The 21,908-nt window shown below is 46.5% G+C and overlaps 2 protein-coding genes across 2 annotated transcripts in view; both read right to left on the minus strand.

Moving 5' to 3' along the window:
* Nucleotides 1–2,541: 2,541 nt before the first annotated feature.
* On the minus strand, nucleotides 2,542–9,473 carry ABTB1 (ankyrin repeat and BTB domain containing 1). The gene is given in 17 exon segments (XM_045850281.1): nucleotides 2,542–2,687; nucleotides 2,690–2,747; nucleotides 2,833–3,050; nucleotides 4,323–4,417; nucleotides 4,775–4,822; nucleotides 4,824–4,965; nucleotides 5,474–5,545; nucleotides 5,633–5,673; nucleotides 5,675–5,744; nucleotides 6,159–6,201; nucleotides 6,298–6,457; nucleotides 6,565–6,712; nucleotides 7,699–7,740; nucleotides 7,782–7,792; nucleotides 7,825–7,893; nucleotides 8,994–9,112; nucleotides 9,429–9,473. Coding segments are annotated over 17 exon segments (1,527 nt in total).
* PODXL2 (podocalyxin like 2) overlaps nucleotides 9,264–21,908 on the minus strand; it is a 47,997-nt gene continuing 35,352 nt past the window's right edge. The window contains exons 5-8 of the mRNA XM_045850175.1: nucleotides 13,581–13,737; nucleotides 12,886–12,947; nucleotides 10,404–10,583; nucleotides 9,264–9,690 (exon numbers count right to left, since the gene is read on the minus strand). Coding sequence (XP_045706131.1) covers nucleotides 9,478–9,690; nucleotides 10,404–10,583; nucleotides 12,886–12,947; nucleotides 13,581–13,737 — 612 coding nt within the window. The 3' untranslated portion in view covers nucleotides 9,264–9,477. The remainder of the gene's footprint in view (nucleotides 9,691–10,403; nucleotides 10,584–12,885; nucleotides 12,948–13,580; nucleotides 13,738–21,908) is intronic.

The raw sequence follows: 21,908 nt of genomic DNA on the forward strand, positions 1-21,908 counted from the left end.
AAGAAGACAGTGGGTTATATACCCTCAAAAACTATCTTAACATCTCATTTCAAGCCTACCTTTTTATAAGAAGAAAAGGTAGGTAAGGGGTTTGGAAAAAGGTTAATTGGATAATAGCAAGTTTCCTAGTACTTCTTTATCTGTTGATCAATTCTTTATCTGCACCCCCCTCCTTGAAACACAATGGCTCAGATACCATCTCCATGGCTTGCAGACCTCCTGGGATACAAAAGGTTGAATTGCTTGTGGACCTCCTGGAGTCATTGTGGCCATTCATTCCAGTTCCTGGAATAACAGCTTTCCACATGCATTAATCACTTAAGCTTATTAACTAAGGCTAAAATCTTTGACTCTAGAGTTCCCCTGTCAAGAAGAAAACTTGGGAACTGGGTGTCTGGTCAACATGGAGACATAGGTAGATATGCTTCACTTTCTCAAATAATCAAAAGAAAGATAACAACCAATTTAAAAAGAAAAAACAAGAACTGCAGAAAATCCAACCAAAGAGTTAAAGAAACATTCATCCAGACTAGTAGGAGGGGTGGAGACAGGAAGCCAAGGCAGCAAAGATTCACAAAATGGTGGCAGTTGGTGGACAGGGGTGGGAGAAGTAGATGGTGGACTGAAATATCCCATGTTCGAGTTAAGATGGGAGGAACAACTGGGGAGCAAGACAGCCTGCACAACCCAGGGTTCCACCACAGGAAACTAAATACTCAAAGTCTCTGGCTATAAAAACCTTTGGGGGTTACAGCAGCAGGAGAAACTCCTAGTCTCACAGGAGAGACCATTGGAGGGACCCACAGGGTCCTAGAATATACACAAGCCCACCTATCTGGGAATCAGCACTTGAAAGGGTACAATCTGATTGTGTGAAGTGAGGGAAGTGACTGAAAGTGGAGTGAGAGCCAAGCAAGTGGCATTGTTCCCTCTCTGACTCTTCTCCCACATACAGTGCTACAATGCAGCAAAGAGGCTTGCCTGGGGCTCTGGCCTTTACAATGTGCACCTAAACAAAGAAATATGGCCCAAATGAAAGAACAGATCAAAGCTCAAAAAAAAAATGCAACTAAGTGACAAAAAGATAGCCAACGTACCAGATGCACAGTTCAAAACCCTGATAATCAGGATGCACACAGAATTGACTGAGTATGGTCACAGAGTAAAGGAAGAAGTGAAGGCTATGTAAAACAAAATAAAGCAAAATATACAGGGAACCCAAAGTGAAGGAAGGAAACTGAGACTCAAATCAAAGATTTGGAACAGAAAGAAGAAATAAACATTCAACTGCAACAGAATGAAGAAATAAGAGTTCAAAAAAATGAGGAGAGGCTTAGGAACCTCTGGGACAACCTTAAACATTCCAACATCTGAATCATAGGGGTGTCAGAAGGAAAAGAGGAAGACCAAGAAATTGAAAACATATTTGAAAAAAATAATGATAGAGAACTTCCCTAATCTGGCAAAGGAAATAGACATGCAAGTCCAGGAAGCTCAGAGAGTCCCAAACAAGTTGAACCCAAGGAGGAACGCACCAAGGTACATCATAATTGCATTACTCAAGATTAAAGATAAGGAGAGAATCTTAAAAGCAGAAAGAGGAAAGGAGACAGTTACCTACAAAGGAATTCCCATAAGGCTACCAGTTAATTTCTCAAAAAAACCTTGCAGGCTAGGAGGGGCTGGAAAGAAGTATTCAAATACATGAAAAGCAAGGACCTGCATCCAAGATTATTCTATCCAGCAAAGCTTTCATTTAGAATGGAAGGGCAGATAAAGTGCTTCCCAGATAAAATCAAATTAAAGGAGTTTGTTATCACTAAACCCTTATTATATGAAATTTAAAAGGGACTTATCTAAGAAAAAGATCAAAGCTATAAATGACAACAAATGAAAATAGTAAAATGACAACAAACACAACTATCAACAACTGAACCTAAAAAAACAAAAATAAAAACAAACTAAGAAAACAACTAGAACAGAAACAATCACAGAAATTGAGATAACATGGAGGATTATCAGTAGAAAGGAGGCTAGGGAGAATGGGGGTAAAGATACAGGGAATCAGAAGCATAATTTGTAGGCACAAAATAGACAGGGGGAGATTAAGAATAGTATAGGAAATGGGGAAGCCAAAGAACTTATATATACGACCCATAGTCATGAAATAAAGTGGAGGAATGCTGGAGGGAGGGGTAGTGCGGGGCAGAGGAGAATAAAGGGGTTGGGGAAAAAGGGACAACCGTAATAGCATAATCAATAAAATATACAAAAAAAAGAAGACAACTTGGTTTTAGGAAGCAAGTAGCCAGGGAGAGCCAGACTGGAGTGGGGAGAGGGTCCTGGGGTAGGAAGGCTAAGAGATCCCACTCCAAGTTTCCCTGAGTGATGTCAACCCCAGGACATTGGGGGCTGGTTTGTGGACTGGGGGAGGAAGCTTGTATCTAGGTGACCCTCCCTGGGGTCTTCAAGCACACTAGGGAGCACATGGTTGACCAGAACACATGTGTAGTCCACAGGGAGCCCCTAACTCAGTGACAGTCAGCAGTCGAGGCCAATAGACACCAACAGGTCCTCAAGAGCATGTAGCTGCTGCTGCATCATCTCAATGTTGCTGTAGATCTACACAATGCTGGCCATGTAGAAGCAGATATCATCTATCAGCAGGATAGATCCCAGCTTCTGCCAGCCACCAGAGCCACCACATCCTCCTTCACAGCCTTTGAAAACTCCTCCCCCTCCAACAGCTGTGAACAGACTAGCTCAGGGCATGCCCACTGCCCACTACTGACCACTGCCTGCCCCCACCCACCAAAGCTTACACTAGCCCACCTTCTTGATAACCTTGGCCATGTACTCACTGCATTGGTCCTCAAGGCCTATGAGGCAGAATAGCTTGGCCACAGGCCACACACCTACACAGCCAACCATGGTGTCCTCATCCAGCAGCTGGGCCAGACTGCAGTCACACAGTTTCAGACCCAGCAACAGCTATATGTTAGCCATCCTCAGCACATCATAAGCCACATTTTGCAGTGGGGTGGGGGAAGCTGTGGTGAAATGAGGGTGATGGAGGGTGCACCTCAAGGTCACCAAGACCTCTCAGGGTCCCAGCTGTAAGGATGGGACCTGCTGGGGAGAGAGGTTGTAGGCTTCAGGCAAAGCAGATGCTCCCTACCCATGCCAGGTGCCTGGCCTGGATCCCTGCTGTTATCACTGGGACCAAAAGTGACACAAGAACCTGGGGTTCCCATGCCTCAGGAAGAGCAGAGCCTGAGCTCTGAATCACACAGACATGAGCTAGGAAATTCTAGCTGTGGCATCGTGGGCAAATCACTTCACCTTTGTGCCTCAGCTGTCCTGTGAGCTGCAGACAATCATGCCTGCCTTAAAACGCTGTCAGAAAACTGACAAAAGTTGCTTCTGGTAAAACTAAGGCAGAGACTCTACTAATGGAGGGGAAGTAACTATTTACCAGCTCCCTCCATCTATAGAAGCTGTGGTATTTAGGGCATAGCCATAGTTGTACCCTATGCTGGAAGAGATCATGTGCTCAGCTCTGGTCCAGACTTTGAATGGCCACAGGAAGCAGACTGAATACAGAGCTGACAGGACCTCTGCTAACCCATCACAGGTCATGTGCACAGTGCTTACTTTTGCTAGGTACTGTACTTACAATATGCACATTCAACCACAGAAGACCTTAAGAGGTAACAACTATCAGTATCCACGTTTTCTAGAAGAGGAAATTGAAGCATAAAGCAGTTGAGTAACTAAACCAAGATCTCACAGCTCTGTGGGGGACTAACCCAGAGTTAAACCAGATTTGGAACCCAAGTCCTTGCTCTAAGTCATTAAGAAGCTGCCCTCTGGGTGGCAAAGCTTTCTGGGGTCAGGATGGGCCAAGTTGGATCCTGGGTGGCAGGTCCAGAGAGCTGGGCTACACTACAGGAGAAATGAAATAAGGAGGTAGGAGGGATTCTCTAAAAGGCTATGTGGTAAATACTGTGTGCCACCTTCTAGGGTCTCTGTCACAGCTACTCAGTTTTGCCATTGTGCAAAAGCAGCCACCAACAGTACAGAAATGAATGGTTGCAGTTGTAGTTTCCATAAAAAAGTATTGACAAACAGGCTAGATATGGCCTGTAGCCCAAGGTGGAATGAATAACCAGCAAGCTGCCTGCCCAGGGATACTCACCTCCATATGAAAGGAAGACAAATTTCTCTCTTGCAAAAGTCACAATATGTACAGTGGCCTTTACATGAACACACACACCCTAGCAGAGAACATTCTTGGCACTATCTGCTGCTGCCCATGTTACCTTGTTTTAGGGAGGCCTTGGAGCAGGTGAAGATACAGGGAGGCAGTGAGAAAACAGAAGACAGGAGATAGAGAACCCCAGGAGTCTGCAGCAAACTACAGGCAGGAGGCTCAGAGATCCTCACTGTTGTGGGAATCCAGGGTTACTGTCCTCTGGTTAAAGAAGTTGGGGACACTATATGGTTGACTTGTCCCCAAGTGTCATGTGCTCATGACATGGGTGTTGTCACTCATTCCTGTTCTAGGGCCCCTCCACCTAAAAGAAAAATGCAAATGGGCCCCATACTCCCTCTCCAACCACATGGAAATCCTGTCCCTCAAAGCCAGGCAGGATCTGGGCACACCCTTAAAGCCCGATAGTGACATGGGCTGTGTGCCTGTCCTGACCATCGTGCCTCCTGCCCCTGGCACAGAGTACACAGCCCACCCCAGCCTGCACTTTGGCGTGGCTGCTATATGTGTAGTAGATAGAACACATGGGTGAAGATGCAGGGCCAGATTCAGGGTGATGGCTGGAAGGTCACCAATGGCCTTCAGCCCCTCATTTTCTCCAAAATGGTCATCCAACAGGGCTTGGAAGTAGTCACTATGGCCAGAAAAGAAGGTTTGGGGAAGGCTAGGCTTAGGGAAGGCAAGGGCCAGGGCTGTGCCCAGAGGAGCTGGCCCAGGGCTTAATGCAGGGAGGGGGTTGGACATCACCTTGTGACAGAGAAATCTGAAGCCCCCCCACTCAGAATCAAATATTAGGAAAGATTTTGAAGACATCAGGAAAAAGGAAGGGCAGCTCCCCAAGTTGCCCCAACTTCCTGCAGGAGGCTGTCACTTGCTTCTAAGCGAGAGGTTGGCCTCCACCAAGGGCCTACTTTGCCTTGATCCTTTGCATTTGCCTGGAGGCATGGACTGCCATCCTGTTTGCATATTTAAATACAAGGCAAACAACAGTGTACAACTAGACTCAGAAAAGGGAAGTGATTGGCTTAAGGCTACACAAGAAACTGAACCCAAACATGGGGCTTGCCTACCACAGCCCAGTGCCCAGACACATTTTCTGCCCACCAGCTCCAACCCCAAGCCCCTGTGTGCTTAGTAGGAGCTCAGGGTGTAGGGTGCAGACAGCCAGTAGGACTAGGACCTCCCAGGACCTCCCAGAACCAGGAGTCCTCTGGTGGGGGAGCCTAATGCTCAGAACCTTCACATACTTGTAAGTGCCTGGCATAGATGCCACTGCAGAGGAGACAACACAGCTTCAGGGAGTTAGGTTGGCTCTGCCGGTTCCTGCCCAAAGCCCTGGACCCCAAAGCCTAGACACACTGAACTCAGACACTACCTTGCACTTGGCCTCCAGGTCATTGATCCAATAGTTGGCACTGCTTAGCCAAGTGCTCACAGCCACTATGTTCTACACTGACGTCCAGGTGGCCTGGGAGCAGTGTGGGAAGCTCAGGGCCTGAGAGGGACCATTAAAAGTATACTACATTGGCATGTAGAGTTTCATAAGTGGTCCCTCCTTCTTAGCCACTTGGCTGCAGGACTGGGACTTCTGGGCCTATGTCCTGCCTTGACTTCCCCATAAGAGCTAGTGCCTGAGTTCTACAGGTCCCAGAACAGACAAGAGGGGAGATCAGTTTATGGGTGAAACAAGCTCTTCCTCATCAGGTATACCAGCTCACTGTCTGCTAACCCAACCCAGGAGGCAACTGGAACTGCCTCACACTGCAGGGGACAAAGCACCAGGCAGTAAAAGGTCAGCTAAAGGCCACAGTTGAGTCTGCTCCTGGACAGAAACACAGCCTCTGCACTGCCTGCTCAACCCTGGCCTGGGGGTGGGGGATCATTGTGTATAGGTACTGCAGCAGGGCCCCAAAGACCACAGGGTTGATCTGCAGGAAGAGACAGCCAGGAAGGAAGGTTAGAAGCATGGCCCAGCACAAGCCCCCTGCTGTCCTTCTGCTACCCCACCCCAGGTAGAGATGTACCAGTGGGTGCCTGAGGTCCATGATGCTCTTGCCCTTCCATTTGGTGTCCAGTATGTTGGTGAAGTAGGCACTGTATGCACCCATGATGCAGTGATGGGCCTGGGAGGGCTTTCTGTGCACCATGAAGAACGCCTCTCCTTAGTCTCACCACTCCAATCTCCTATCCCATCCTGTAGGAGAACCCTCAGCCCCATGCAGGGTTCCACACCCACACCCACCTCAGACCCACTGGGCAAAGGCCATCCACATGCCCTGTGCTCCATCCACTATTGTAGGAAGTAGTCACAGTAGTCCTAGTCCCACTTCCTGCAGGAGGTTGTCACTTGCTTCTAATTATGCAGGGCCCAGTAGATGGTATCACTTACAGCCCCATAGAAGCAGCGTTCATTCTGGAAGGTGTTGGCCTTGCAGTGGGGTCATGGGGCTGCATGCTATATAGTTGGGGAGGGGCCTGGGGAAATCCTAATTTCCATATTTCCCCTCCTCTTCTCCTCCTCACATGTAGGATCCATATACCCCGGGGATGCATTCCTAAATGACCCTGGGCCCACTCTGACCCTAGGGCTTAGGCACACAGGCAAAGCCCTGTACACCCACACATATTCACTCATACATACCACAGACTACACAAAACAGAGTAGGCTGAGAGGTTGGCCCTCTTCTGTGCACTGAGGACACTGCCATTGACAGGTCCCTGTTCTCACTGAAGTGACATTTAGTGGGGCAGAAGGACAATAAACATATTAACAAATGATATCAGGTGCTATGAAGAAAAACAAAGCAAGACAAAGGGTGACAGTGACAGCAGCTATGACAAAGGGAGGCCACGGAAGGATACTGGGGCAGTGACAATGTACAGAGACCTGAATGAAGTGAGTTAGCCATGCAAAGATCTGGGGAAAAGCAGTCTAAGCAGGAAGAATAGCAAGTGCAAAGGCCCTGAGGCAGCACAAACTTGGAGCAGCACAGAGGAGACCAGTATGGCTGGAACAGGAAGCACATGGGAAAGCCAAACAAGAGAGGCCAGAGAGGGAGAATTAGGTCATGTAGCAGCTCCCAAGCAAAGAAAGGCATCCCACTTCTACACTAAATACATTAAGAAGCCATCAGAGGATTGTAGATGGAGCAGAAGAGGCAGCCATAAGACCAGCGAGGAGGCTGGCACTGCATCCAGGGAAAGATGGTCCAGGGACCGATGTGGTAGCTGGGATATGCAGGAGCAGCAGAGATGGGAGGTGGGCAAAGCAGGCAATAGGTTCTGAAAGTAGAGCTAATAGTATTTGCTGACTGGGTGTACAGTGAGGGAAAGAGAGGACTCAAAGCTGTTTGCAAATGTATACACATGCCTTATAGCACTTGCACACATGTACACACACATCCTTAGCCCCTGTTGCCTTCCCTCACCAATGGCCAGAAGGTAGAGTACCAGCTCCTCAGCTCCACCTGAGGTGAAGGAAGGAGTACCAGGAGGCATCTGTCAGGACTGAAGCAGCAGCTTCATCTACCCTGAGCACTCACCCAGCTAACACTCACAAGGGGGTGGTATCCCACTGGTCACATACATTCACATCCACATATCACTGCTCTAGCAGGTACCTGGACAGGGAGAGGGGAGGTCAGAGCCTGGGTCAATACAGGCTCATAGTCTGGGAGGGGAGATATTTTTTGGCTGAAGGAAGCCTCCCCCAGGTAAGGCAGGTGACAGGCAGACCAGCATAGATATGGTGTAGAGATGGGAACACAAAAGGCAGACCCTGAGCATCAGAGGCCAGGACCCAGAGCTGAAGAGGCTAATATTCTGGCCTGCAGGCATTTTGGAGAGAGGAGGTGATGGGGGCTCTGCTTCAGCCAGGACCCTCTGGTGACTTAGGGAGTCTGTAGGCAGGGAGAACAAGGAGGAAGCTGCCTGTAGGCATCCTGGTGGTATGGAAGTATGCTAAGAAATAGACACATTGTAGAAGGTGGAAGTCAGGAGAAAGGTACAACAGGTGATGCAATGTCGAGGCAAGGAGGTCATCATGGATGGTGGTGGAGCCATCACTGAGCAGGGCAGCCTTGAGGGATATCCAGGTCGGACCAGGGAATGCTGAGTAGCATTCAGCTTTGGGAGTTATCTACTAACTCCCAGGTGACACCTGATGAGAGAGAGTGGCCCAGGGAAGCTGTGGGAATAACTAATGGGGAAGGAAGGGCCAAGTAAAAGAGGTGCCTCACATCCCAATGGGGCACCCTCTCCACTCCTGCCAGAGCCGTGGAGATAGCGATTTCAGCTCTATATGTGCTTTAGCTACATTAATTAATTTCCTAATCTCCGATGACCAGAGGCTGATTGTGGGCCCACGTTTTCCCAACTCCAGATCCACAGGCATCAGAAAGAGGAAACAGATCGGGAGTCCTGGGCCTGCCCCTAGTCTGACCTCAGCCTCAGGTACTCAGAGGGTGAACCTCCTCTCCTCCCACTTGTCCTCCAGGGCTCTGCGGCAGTCCTCTCCTCCAAGAAGTCCTTTGGGACCACCCTGTTCCCACACTTCCATCTGTAAGGCCACTGTGACCCCCTGGCGGCCTGTTGGCAAGTCGTCTGTGGTGGGTCGGGTGCTGGTGCCGAGGCGTCAACCTGTCCAGGAGCCGTCCCCTGCATGCCAGGGGCTGAAGACACTCTTGGGGTGTCACACCCTCTCGGGGCTGTGGGTCCTCACTGCAATAGGCCTATGTCCCCCTTCTCCCACCTGGCGAAGAAGGCGCTGGTATTTATGGCACTGACGAGCGGGCACGCGGGGACTGGCCACAGGCAGCGAAGGTGGCAGCGACTTTGACCCTCCCGAGCCAGAGGTAAACAGACACCCGCCGTCCCACTCCTCCCTCCTGCTCACCCCACCCTCAAGTTCCCACAGCCCTACCCGCCCCGCAGCAAAAACCAGTCGGGCAGGCAGAAAGACTGGGCCCTGCGTGGGCTCCGAGCGGTTTTAATGGGGGGTCCTGGGCTGGCCCCTCAGGACATCGGGTGGGGGTGGGGAGGACTACGCCAAGGTTATTTGGGGTGAGGGGGAAGCGGGAGGAGCCAGCACCCGGAACCAGGTTGTGGGGGAAACCAGGCTGTGGGGGAGCGGCAGCTAGGAGGGAGGGAGCGCTACTGTGCGTCCCAGTCCATCTTGCTTGTGCTGACGCAGGAGGCTCATGCCCTCACAGGTGCGTGTCCTCCTCGAACACATCGGAGTCCTCCGGGTCCCGCTTGCTCCCTATGAGCACACTCCAGCCCCCCGGGCCGTTGACCGCCCCGCCGCCGTTCAGGCTGGGATGCTTCTCTTGCATCTCCGACTGGCTGTCGCTGGCCACATCTAGCGTGGGGTTGTCGTGGCAGCCATTCTCTACGAAGCGCAGCTCCTCACCGTGTGACTGCGGACCGGGACCAGGCTGCTGGGCTAGCACCTCCACCCCACACCCCCCCTCGCACCCCCCGGCCCCCGCCTCTGAACAACCCACCAGTTGCTTGTTGGTGTCCTGTCGACCCAGCTGGTGACCTTGAACAAGTAAGTCACTTCATTGTGCCTTCCTTAGTCTGTAAAACCCTACACAGGGAACCCCAAGGACCCTTGACAGATGACACTTCCCTTCTGTTATGTTTCCACAGCCCAACTCCTTTCTTAAAATAATTCCACTGATCCTTTGACTAAAGAAGCCTGTGGCCTCCAGAACACCAGCAGACCCCTCCAAAAAGCCTCCTTATAAAGAGACCTTATGGGACTCCTGGGAAAAATGGGAGTCTTGCCCTGCCCTCTCCTCTGTGGGGAGTATTTTCTTGACCACTGGGCAGTGCTGAACTAGGGCTTCTCTGGTGAGATCTCCCAAAATGAGCTCAGGCCTGCAGGGCCACTCTGCCCCAGGACGGGCTAATGCCATAAAGGACTACTGTGGTTGGGGCTAGTGCCCTATACAGAAGGTCATCTAAGATGTGAACACTGGACAGGTGGCCTCACCTGCAGTACTCCATCCTAGGACAACTACTGCCAGCCCACATGAGATAAAGATGACAAGCCTGCTGGGCACTTCCATCTCCACCAGCACTGTCCCCAGGCCAGGACCTCTGCCCCACCCACCCCCACACTCACCACATGTTTCAGCTTGGGCAGCCGGCGCTGCCAGCAGTTGTAGAGCAAGCCCAGAACGATGATGATCACACAGATGGCACCGATGACCACCAGCACCACAAAGAGCGTCCCGTAGTCACTACGCACCTGGCTGGCCCGGGCCTGGCAGCTACTTGTCGTGGAGTAGTTCTGGATACCAATCTGGGTTTGGGAGGGGCCAGGCTCCTCAGCTGAGGCCCTAGGATGCCATGGCTCCCACCCCGACATGGGGCCATGGGGTTGGGAGCTTAGGAACAGGGATAAGCTGTGAGGAGGAGCTGGCACACTCCTGGCTCCTGAAGCTCCCTTAGAGGCCTGGATCTGTGTTCATGAGTGATTCTCTCTGCCTTATGCCCACCCTGTTCACCTGGGGGCAGCTCCAAGCCTCTCCACCCAAATCTCCGTTCCCTGCCTCCCCCTGACATCCACACCATGGCTCTGATTGACCCTGACCTTGTTGTGACAGAAGTCTGGCTCGAAACCCACCTAGTTGTGGCCCTGACCCCCACTGAGACTGCCCTCGCATGCTGTCAGGCATGATCCAAACTCAACAGAGTTCCCACACCTGTTCCACCAGTTAAAAAAAAAAAAAAACCGACAAAGGCAGCTGTGATCCTCTTGCCACACATCCTCCACCACATACCACCACAGGCTCAGGCCCCTAAGACACAGCTTCCACCTTGGGGGTAGGGTATTTTAGTATTAACCTAGTCTTCATGGGACACAGACAGTGCAATGGATGCTGGGGACATCATGGGCCACCCCCAGCTTTTAGCTTCCTTTTCCCACTGGAGTGGTCACCAGTGATATTCACCTGCTAAGCCCCATTCCCACATTGCTGGTTGTCTTGGGTGGGCCTGCTTTCTCTGGCCCAGAGGCATTGTGCCCTGACCCAGCCCAGCAGATGTTTTCTCCACAAATCAGCATCCAGGCAGAAAGGGAGCAAAGAAGGTGAGATACCCTCCTCAGAAGACAGGTGCCAGGGTGAAGGTGCTGTTTCCTGGCTCCTGGTCCAGTGAGCTGGGAATCCCCTTTCTGCCTTTCACTCCCCTTTCTAATGCCAGGTATCAGCTCTTCTTTGGTTTCTGTGAACCACCTGTATATTTCCAGTACTTTTCTCTATTGACTTTTTAAGTGATCAAGGGTCAATTTTTCCTTGATAGAACTTGATAAATGCCCACTAATATACTTCCAAAGGCCTACTGTACCTTTGGCCATGTCAGACAGCATGAAGTATCCATTAAAGCCAGAACAGCCAGGGGCTGGGAGAAGGAGCAGGAAGGTCTATAAAGGAATATCAAGGCCAGCCTGTTCCTACCAGCTCTCAGGGTTCACAAACCCAAACATTCATAACCAGAACAGCCCTTACTATAGATACAGCATCATAGTGAAAGACCTGGGTCTTGAGTCATTCATGCCTGGTCCAAAGCTACTAGCCGTGCAATCTCAGAGGAGTTACTGCCCTTCCCTGGGCTTCAGCTCTAACCTTAAATGGAATACCAAGATTACTCAATAGGGTGCCTTACTTAATGCTCAAAAGCCCTGGGATGGTAGTAAAGGAACAGAGTACAGTCTGGCACTCAGTAAGCATTCAATAAGCTAATCAAAAAACCCAGAACTCCCACAGAATTCACCCCTCAACCTGTGTGTAGTAGATGAGGAGGCAGGACCATAGCCATGCACAGCTCATCTTTGTTGTCTAATACTGCACAGCCCTCAAGGAGGAGGACTGATGACAGATCACTGAATTTCACAGTGAGTAGAAGGAATTTTGGTAGAAATGATGACTGACCTCAAGAAGGGGTGTGGAATGAGGAGCAGGAGGGAATGGGGACCTGACCCTCCATGAGCCATGGCTCTGCTCCACTCTGCACAGGTGGCCAGCCTGTGTCCTCAGCCAAGGTCTCCAGGATGTGACAGATGTTGGTCAGGGGTGAATCTCAAGAAGGCATGGCTATCTGCTGTGCCTTAAGTTCCGCCCTCCAACCTCAGCTGGCCAAGCACTGCCTACTCCCATGGTTTCTAGACAAATGCCCAGGCCTCTTGTGCTTTCTCCTATGGTTCTGGAGCCACAGCATGTGCTCCCACCCACCAGGATTCTGAGCAGTTCCTTGGTCAGACATAGTGTTTTTCCCAGTGTCTACCCAAAAACCTCCCACTTACCTGTCAAAATGCCCCCTCAGAGGTCTCCTCTCCTCTGAGTCCTCTCCTGATCACCACCCACTCCTTGGCCCCTTTCTGCCCCTGGCTGTCACATGCACAATGCAGTTGGTAGGTAAGTGCTCATACAGTCTGTCTCTCCCATGGGAACTGTGTCTTAGGAGACCTGAAAGGAAGAGCTACAGAGCAAAAGTCTATTTTTTGCTCCTTTGCACAACATGGTGCAGGCTGCCCTCCTATCTTCAGGCAGCTCTGCTCTCACAGCTTTAAAGAACAGGAGAAGAATTCATCCCTGCCCTCTTACCTCCATCAGACTCCTGCGGATATCACCCAGCATGGAAAGGACATCTTGAGTAGGCACCACTCCTGGAGGGAGACATCAGCAGCAGCACAGCCTTGGCCACTGAGGCACTCCCCCTGCAGACTCATCGTCCCTTGGACAGCCTCTGACCTGAGCTTCTTCCTCTAGAGCTCCACTCCCTGGCTCCTGACCACACTCAGATCTCATGGGGCATGGATGACCACTCTCCTCTGCTTGTTGCCCACTGGTTTACTCATTAAAAAAATTTAGTGAGTTCCTACTAAGTGACAGTTGTGATACCAGGAGGTCACTTCCACAGCTCCTTAAAGCTCATTCTAAACACACCCCTTCTTATCCCACCACAAAGTATACAGTACAACTGTCTGGCACCTGTACTGAAACCACACCTCTTCCACCTCCTATTCCCAATGTTCTCACCTTCTTTCTCCTCCTGTCTCCCATCTTGTTGATACCCACAGACCCTAAACTAAGGAGTCCAAGCATCACTTCATCTTGCCATCCTAAAAGCCCAGCCTACATCCAAAAGCCCTTGGCTGCACTTTCCCACAGTTCTGCAGGAGAGTTCACATGGCCTTAGGAAACTTCTACAGATCTGACCTGCCTCCCACTGCTCTCCTGGACCCTCTCACCAGATATGCCAATAACTGTCCTGTGGGTGTCCCCCCACCCCAGCTCACCCTGTTCGCCCACCAAGGTCATCAGAAGGTGCTGCTCCTTCTCACTGGGCTTGCTCAGGGAGATGTGCCAGTCTCCATGGAAACTGCTGCCATGGCGGGGTAGCACCTCCTCCACCAGGGCCAGGAGCTGCAGCCCCCAGTGCTGCCGAAACACCTCCTACAGGGGCAGAAAGAGAGCCTATGCTCAGTGAGGAAGACAACTCTAATTATTCCTGCCTCTAGTCCCAGCTCCGCTCCAACTTGCACCCACTAGTCAAACACTGGGAAAGACCATCTGGCTATTACAGAGGGGGATGCTCTGGACCACTTGAGAAGCTATGAACTTGGCCTTCAGGAAGACTGTGGGTTTGTTCCCTACAGGCATCCAGGTGCTTCTTACCACCTTGGCTTTGTGCCACGAGAAGGCTGTGGGACCTACCCAGTGATACTCTCAGGTGAACTGGGAGAACACATATTTCCACATATGATGACAAGTCCAGGAAGGGGATGTGTAGCATGTGAAGGGGTATGGAAGACAGTTCATGATGCCTATGTGTATAGTGCAAAGGATGAATATTTTGGGGTGCAGGGGTAAAGGACCAATAGATGTTCTGATTCATACAGCCACCAAAGACCAGGAGGGCAGGTGAAAAGCAGTTTAACTGTTCTCATTTCTCATCTATCATTGCAGAGATACAGCCCAAATTTGGGAATCAAGAAAGGTATCTCAGCACTCTAATGATGGTAGAGGCGACCAGAACTAAAGAAATGGTTAAAATGGTAACCCAATTCCCCTGGAAAGCAGGGCTGGGAGTAAGAACAGGGGTATAAGGAGCCTTCTTTTTCATGAGTACTCTCTTGTACTCTTTAGATTGTCTTGACCTTGTATATATGTAATTACATTTTTTTAAGCAAGAAGCTGGGGCTGAGCAGGAATGCAGTGAGTGGCAGGAACTCAGGCTGGGTGGGCCTAGAGGCCAAGACCCTGCCTCTGGCCCCCAGCCTGCCCCTGTCCCTACCTAGCCCCATCTGGGAAGAGACCCTCCTTTGGCTCTGTGGCTGCTGCCCACCTGACCTCCCCTGTCCCCCAGCTCCTCTCCAGCAGTCTTCTCCTTCCTGTCTCTGGGAAGTGAACAAATACCCTGTTCCTGGTTTCCAAATATCCCAGCCAGACACCCCTCCACCAGCTTCTCAGCTCTTCTGAGTGCCCTGCTGTGAAGCTGTAAGCCAGGTCTGCCATGAGGAAAAGGCATCTCACTAGGCCACCCCTCTGGAATCCCTGACACTCCTAGTCTCCTTTCTGCTACAGCCCAAGCTAATGAGCTTTCCCTGATGTCATGTCAACCTGAAGGCCACTAGGGTAAAGTCCCTCATTACCATGGCAAGTGCCAGATTTAGGCTCAAACCTTGGCACTCACTAGCCTAACAGAAACCCAAATGAGTTTTGAATTTGGAAGAAGACAGGTACCTGGAGAGTGACATATGTAGTTAAGAGAGCCCTAGTTCCTGAAATGGTTCTTACCACGTGTGTATATACAGGGAGAGGGTGCATGCCCTCACTTGTCTGAGCAGGGTACATGGTGAATGCGCTGTGACCCAGCAGCCTCACTGCTTGTAAACAAAACAAAACATAAACAAAAAATGGCCCTCCTGCCACCAGCAGTGCCTCTGCCCATGCCACAGCCCTATACTCCACCACATGCATGCCTCACATTTTCCTGAGTCCAATTGTCTGGTAAGACTAGGCTGTTAGGATAAATGCCCACATTTTCAGATGGGGAAACTGAGGCTTATAGAATTGCAATATTTTGCTAAAGGTCATGGAGCTGATAAACAGCAGAACCAGGATTTGAACCCAGATTATTTAGATTCCAATCCAAAGCCAGGGCTTCTCTCCCAGGCCACTAACACTCAGTTCCTACCTACAAAATAAATGGTATATTTTCAATACGATATAGTCATCACACTCCCCCAGAACTGACATTGTGGGTCTGTGGGCTTCAGCCAGATAATTCATCAAGCTGTATACTTCAAGATTTGTGTGCTTTTCTGGATGCATATTTTAAGTCATTAGAACTTTTCTTAAGTGCAATACACTCATGAATATAAGCTATCTTTCCTGCTAACTCCTGAGCAGATGATCCTTCTCACAAATCTCAGAGTTTGTCCTACTATAGGGGCTCTAGCACCACTGGTGTGGTCCTTGCAGTGAACAGGAAGGGACATGTCTTTACCTATCAGATTATGTTGACATTTGGAAATATGGTAGATGGAACTGATGAAAGCTCTGTTCTCCCACCTTGCTACATACACATAAAAATACCAGATAAAATGCAACAAAACAATGAAGATGTTCTAAAAGCATATCCATCCTCAAACTTAAAGGAGACAGAAATAGAGGGAACTCAAAGCCATAAGAGTAAGCTGGCATTAAAGTTATAGTAATTCCTGGGCATCCAGGACCCAGATATAGAATCCAGCAGTTGGTAACCTGACTTTCAATGCTCACGTGAAGACAGGGAAATGTGCTTTTGACCCAGGCAAGGTAGAGAACTAGAGCAGAGTACCAAGACACAGCCTCAAAGAGCAGCCCTTTCAGTAAAATGGGGACTTGAAAAACTTCTCTCACCTGGAGGAGCTCTAAGAGGTATGCCATCTGCCTGTGTCCATGGGTAGGAGGAAAAAGTTACCTAAGATTGCTTAAAACCCCCAGGCTTATACTTCATCTAGGGGTGGAACTTTCTAAACTTGTACTCCTTTGTGGTTTAGAAAGCCAAGCCAAGAAATAAGATTAAATTTATTCTAAGACTATTGGAAATCCTGAAGGTACTCTTAAATCACTCTGTAGAAATTCTTTCATAACCTGGGGTTCAAGATGAGAGCACAATAAATTCTGAGAAATATGAGGGAATAAGGCACAAATGCAACAGACAAGAGAACTGACATGCCAAGATATAATGTCATTAAATATGAAAGAGATAAAAAATAAGTATGTGTAAAATAATTAAAGCCCCAGTCAGTGTGGCTCAGCTGGTTAGAGCATCATCCCATAAATCAAAAGATCACGGGTTTGATTCCCAGTCAGGACACATGCCTAGGTTATGGGTTCAGACCCCCATCAGAGTGCATACAAGGGACAACCAACTGCTGTTTCTCTCTCACATTGATGTTTCTCTGCCTCTCTCTCTCCATCCCTTCCCCTCTCTCTAAATCAATACACATGTGTTTGGGTGATGATTTTTTTAAAAGGTGAAATAAAGAAGGAATAGAAGCCATAATGAAAGAAGAGAGCAAAAATTAAAAAGAAGGAAGAGATCTGGAATCAAATAGAAATTCCAAAGACATAAAAGTTATCTATATTAAAGACTCAAGGATGAGTCAAACAGAAGATTAGACACAGCTGAAGAGAGTTACTAATTCGGAAGTGAGAGATGGAAAATTACCCAAAATGCATCACAGAGATTTTAAAGACAGAGAAAACATAAAAGTGTGTTAAAAGACTCTGTAACTGGAAAAAAAACAGCCCAATAAACTTCTGATAAAAATGAGAGAAAATTGGGAATCTGGTAATGTCTAACAAACTGCATATGCAACCTCAGTTCTAAGAATTTACTCTGAATATACATCCCAACAACACAAAAATACATTCACATATTATTCACTGCAGCAATGGAAGTAATTTCAGAATATTGGAAACAACCTCAATGCCCATATGAAGGAAATTTGATGAATTAACTGTGGTATACAAACATAATGGAATTATTCAGTTGTAAAAAAATGATAAAGAATGATCTCATAAACTGACAAAATGATTTGCAGAAATCATTTTATTCAGTTTTTTCCCTTTTGAAAAAAAACTGGAAAAAAAAACAAAAGGGAAAAAACATAAGGGGGAAATAAATAAAATGCAAGAATATTGTTAAGGACTGAGTTGTGTCTCCCTTGAATTCATATGTTGAACCACTACCTCCCAGCACATGAGAATGTGACTGTATTTGGAAACAGGTCATTTAAAGAGATAATTAAGTTAAAATGAGGTCCTTAAAGAAAGCCCTAATCCAGTGACTGGTTTGTTGTTGGCATTTTTGTTTTTTGTTTTTGTTTTTTTACAAAAGGAGATTAGGCCATAGATATGAACAGAAGAAGCACCATATAAGGGCACAGGGAGAAGATAATCATCTACAAACCAATGAGAGAGAGCTCAGGAGAAAACAAACCTGCCAACACTTAATCTTGAACTTTCAAATTCAAATATAAATAGTATGCTGTTTTTCTGTAGGGAAGAAACAAGAAATCATACATCTGCTTATTTCAATGAGAAATACCCAGAAAAGATAACCAGAAACTTATAAGATTGGTTATCTAAAGGGAATGGGTGGGGTGAAAGAGATATGGGGGAAAATGGTATTGCTCTAAGTATACATTTGTGTATCATTTAGATATTTAGAACCACAGTATTGTTTTACATCTTAAAAAAATACAAATAAATCAACACAGATGAGAAAAATAAACTAAAATTAAACACAAACAGAAACAAATAAACCTAACTATATTTCAAATGTGTAACTACACCAAAAGGTGGGAAGAGCACTAACCTGTGATATCTTAGGTAAAATAGGAGAAACCAGTGAGTCTGCATTGCTTTTTCTAGATTGTGAGGATCAAATTCCTCAAACTGAAGCTCTAACTTGCGAGACTTAACCTGTAAGACTGTGAGCACTTTCTCCCTTTCTTTTTCTGAAGATGTGTTATCTGTATAGCCTCATCATTTTTTATGCACTACTATTACTCTTCAATAATGTCAAGGTCATTAAATACAAAGAAAGACTGAGGAACTGTTGTTCCAGATTAAGGGAGACTAAAGAGATATGACAACCAAATGCAAGGCATGATCCTGGATTAGATATTGAACCAGGAGGAAAAAAGCTAAAAAAGATATTACTGGACCACTGATAAAATCTAAATAAGGTCTATAGTTTACAGTTTTCTGTCAGTGTTAATGTCTTAATTTTGATAATTGTTCTGTGGTTATCAAAAAATTCTTATTCTATGGAAATACAAACTAATATACTTAGGGTAGGAGAGAAAGGGAATGAAGCCTTCAATTTACTCTCAAATGGTTTGAGAAATTGCTAACAATTAGTGAATCTGGATGGAGGATATATGGATTTCTTTGTACTATTCCTTCTCTAAGTTTAAAATTATATCAAAATTAAAAATTTCAAAATAAACATGAGAAAAGCAGACATTTTTACATAAATAAAGGCTGAGATATCTTTGCAGAAAGAATTACTAAAGGGCATATTGGATTGGCCAAAAAGTCTGTTTGTTTTTTCTGTACAATGGTGTTGGGGACTGCCCTGCCTGGTCTCAGGAAGCTCTAACCCCCCCGTGACTTAGTCTGAGTGAAAGACCTCCGGATCAGGAGCCACTGTGGAGACAAAACTTATTTCGCTGGCATGAATGCTGCATGTTCTAATGCCTGGCTTCTCTTTTGCATGGTTGGCAGTCAATGACGGGTAACAATTCTCTAAAAAAGAGAATAAATCTAAGACAGATGCGATCATGTGGGAAAGTCCTAAAGGAAGAGACTCACAGGGCTGTGGAAATGAAGGGGTGATCCACATCAACCCCTGCCCCCTTGCCGTTGTCAAAGCCTGAGTCTTTGTTCTTAGATGTGAGAAATCCAAATCTCCTGGCTGCCTCTGTCTTCTGCCCTTCTCAGGCCTGCAGGGGCGGTACAGCCCAGACCAGAAATGGCGGGCCCCTGGGGTAATCAGGCCTGGGACATAGAATATGCAAGATCCTGTGAGATCTGTTTGCTGGAGGATGTTATTAACTTGGAATTTAAGGGCACAAACAGGAAACCTTTGGAACCTGTAGTCCTTTCATATGTTAAAACTCCAAACTTTGCACAGAATCACAGCAGGAGTTCTGTCTGTCACCTACATCTTTTGATCTTTTCTGCCAGACTATGAATCCACAAACTAACTCTGTTTTCTCAATAAAAATCTGCTTGGGAATGGATATGGGGTGCTCTCTCCACTAGAGAGAGGGTGGCCATCCCATTTTTACTTCCCCACAGAAACTGTTTGTCTCTGTGTATGTCTTTCTTGTGTTTCAACCAGCCATCCACTGCCCGCGCTCACTGTAGGCAGGTGAGCCCGCAACACAATGGCTCTAGTAGCACTTAGTTGTCTTTAACGTCATACGAAACAATTCTGTTAGATTGTATTGTGACAGCTGTCATCTCAGCATATATATTTTACAAACTTATCAAAATTGTGAAAATTTTTGTGGCCATTTTAATACTGAAGATGGAAGAAAATGTGCAACATTTTTAGCATGTTATGCTTTATTATTTCAAGAAAGTTTAAGATGCAACTGAAATGCAAAAAGAAAAGATTCGTGCAGTGTATGGAGAAGGTACTGTGACTGATCAAATGTGTCAAAAGCAGTCTATGAAGCTTCATGCTGGAGATTTCTCACTGGATGATGCTCCATGATTGGGCAGACTAGTTGAACTTGATAGCAAATAAATCAAGACATTAATTGAGAACAACTGATGTTATACCACCTGGGAGATAGCTGACATACTCGAAATATCCAAATCAATAAAGTTGTTGGAGAAAATGAAGAATGTGTCTTTTATTTTATGGAAAAAACTAAATTAAGTTTTCGGCCAACCCAATATTTCAGGATGAAGAGTGTTAAACCCAGAAGAAAGCTGTGGGAATGTGAAAAGACATATGAGCAAAGAAACAAACAAATATGTTGATAAAGCAAAATAAGCATTACTGCTAACAATAATGACATGTTCAACATTACCATTCATCAGAGAAATGAAAATCAAACCCATAATGAAATCCTACCTCACACCCATTGTCATGGCCACTATCAAAAAAAAAAACACACAGAAAATAACAAATATTGGCAAGGATGCAGAGAAAGTGGATCCCTTATTAAAAATAGAATCACCATATGATCCAGCTATTCCACTCTGGGTCTACACCCAAAAGAATTGAAAGCAATGTCTGAAAGAGATATTTGTACACCCATGTTCATAGTAGCATTATTCACAAGAACAAAGAGATGGAAGACACCCAAATACCCATTGACAGATGAATGAATAAGCAAAATATATTCTATCCATACAATGGGATATTATCTTGCCTTAAAAAGGAAGGGAATTCTGATACATGCTACCATATGGATGGACCTTGAGAACATTCTGCTAAGGGAAATAAATCAGTCACAAAAAGACAAGTACTGTATGACTCCACTTCTATGAGGTCCACTTCTAATAGAGTAGTCAAAGTCATAGAGACAGAAAATAGAATGGTTGTCAGGAACTGAGAGGCGGGGAATGGGAGGTTGATTTAAGGGGTACAGTTTTGCAAGATTAAAAAGATCTGGAGATCTGTTTCACAACAATATGCCTATACTTACAGAACTGTATACTTAAAAATGATCAAGATGGCAAATTTTGTTCATTTTTTTATCATAATGAAAATATCCACCATAAAAAAATGACTAATTGGGTAGACATCAAATATTAGATGAGAATAACAAATAAGACAAAATCAGAGAAAGCAGAATGAAAGCATTTTAATTATCTGTGTTATTTGGAAAGAAAAAGAAATATTATCTTTAGATTTTATTGTTCAAGTATGCATACCATACCAAATATTTAAGGGCCCCCAGGACCTTTATTGTGCCTCTAAGTACTGTTTTTCAATAAAAGGAAGGAGAGCTTGAGGAAATGTTGATTCTGAATGTGGGGGAGGGAACATGCAAGATGAGTCTGGAAAATCTTATTATGACAGAAAGCAAGGAAACTACCAAAAACTAACAAGTTGGTCAAAAGGACTCAGAAGTCAACTCAAAGAAGCTTTCACTACCAAAGGCAGGGGATTTGAGCATTAATAAGAATAATAACTGGCCCTGGTTGGTGTAGCTCAATGGATTAAGCGTGGGCTGTGAACCAAAGGGTGGCTGGTTTGATTCCCAGTCAGTGCACATGCCTGGGTTGTGGACCAGGTTCCTAGTTGGGGCCACATTAGAGGCAACCATCCATTGATGTTTCTCTCCCTCTCTTTCTCCCTCCCTTCCCCTCTCTCTAAAAAAAATAAAATCTTTAAAAAAAGAATAATAACTACAATGGATTAAGATACATCAATATGTTAAAATTATCCATTTATAATTATGCTGAAAAAAAAAACTCCACCTCAGTGGTCACTTTTGGATTAAACATATGCATGTACTTTCACTTTCCCCCAAACTCACTAAACAAGAGTAAAAAAATTTTTTTTTAATTTCAAAACCACAAAGACAAAACCAAAGCCAAAC

This window comes from Phyllostomus hastatus, unplaced genomic scaffold (assembly GCF_019186645.2).
Source record: "Phyllostomus hastatus isolate PE091 unplaced genomic scaffold, TTU_PhHast_1.1 phas_contig_80, whole genome shotgun sequence".
NCBI lineage: Eukaryota > Metazoa > Chordata > Mammalia > Chiroptera > Phyllostomidae > Phyllostomus > Phyllostomus hastatus.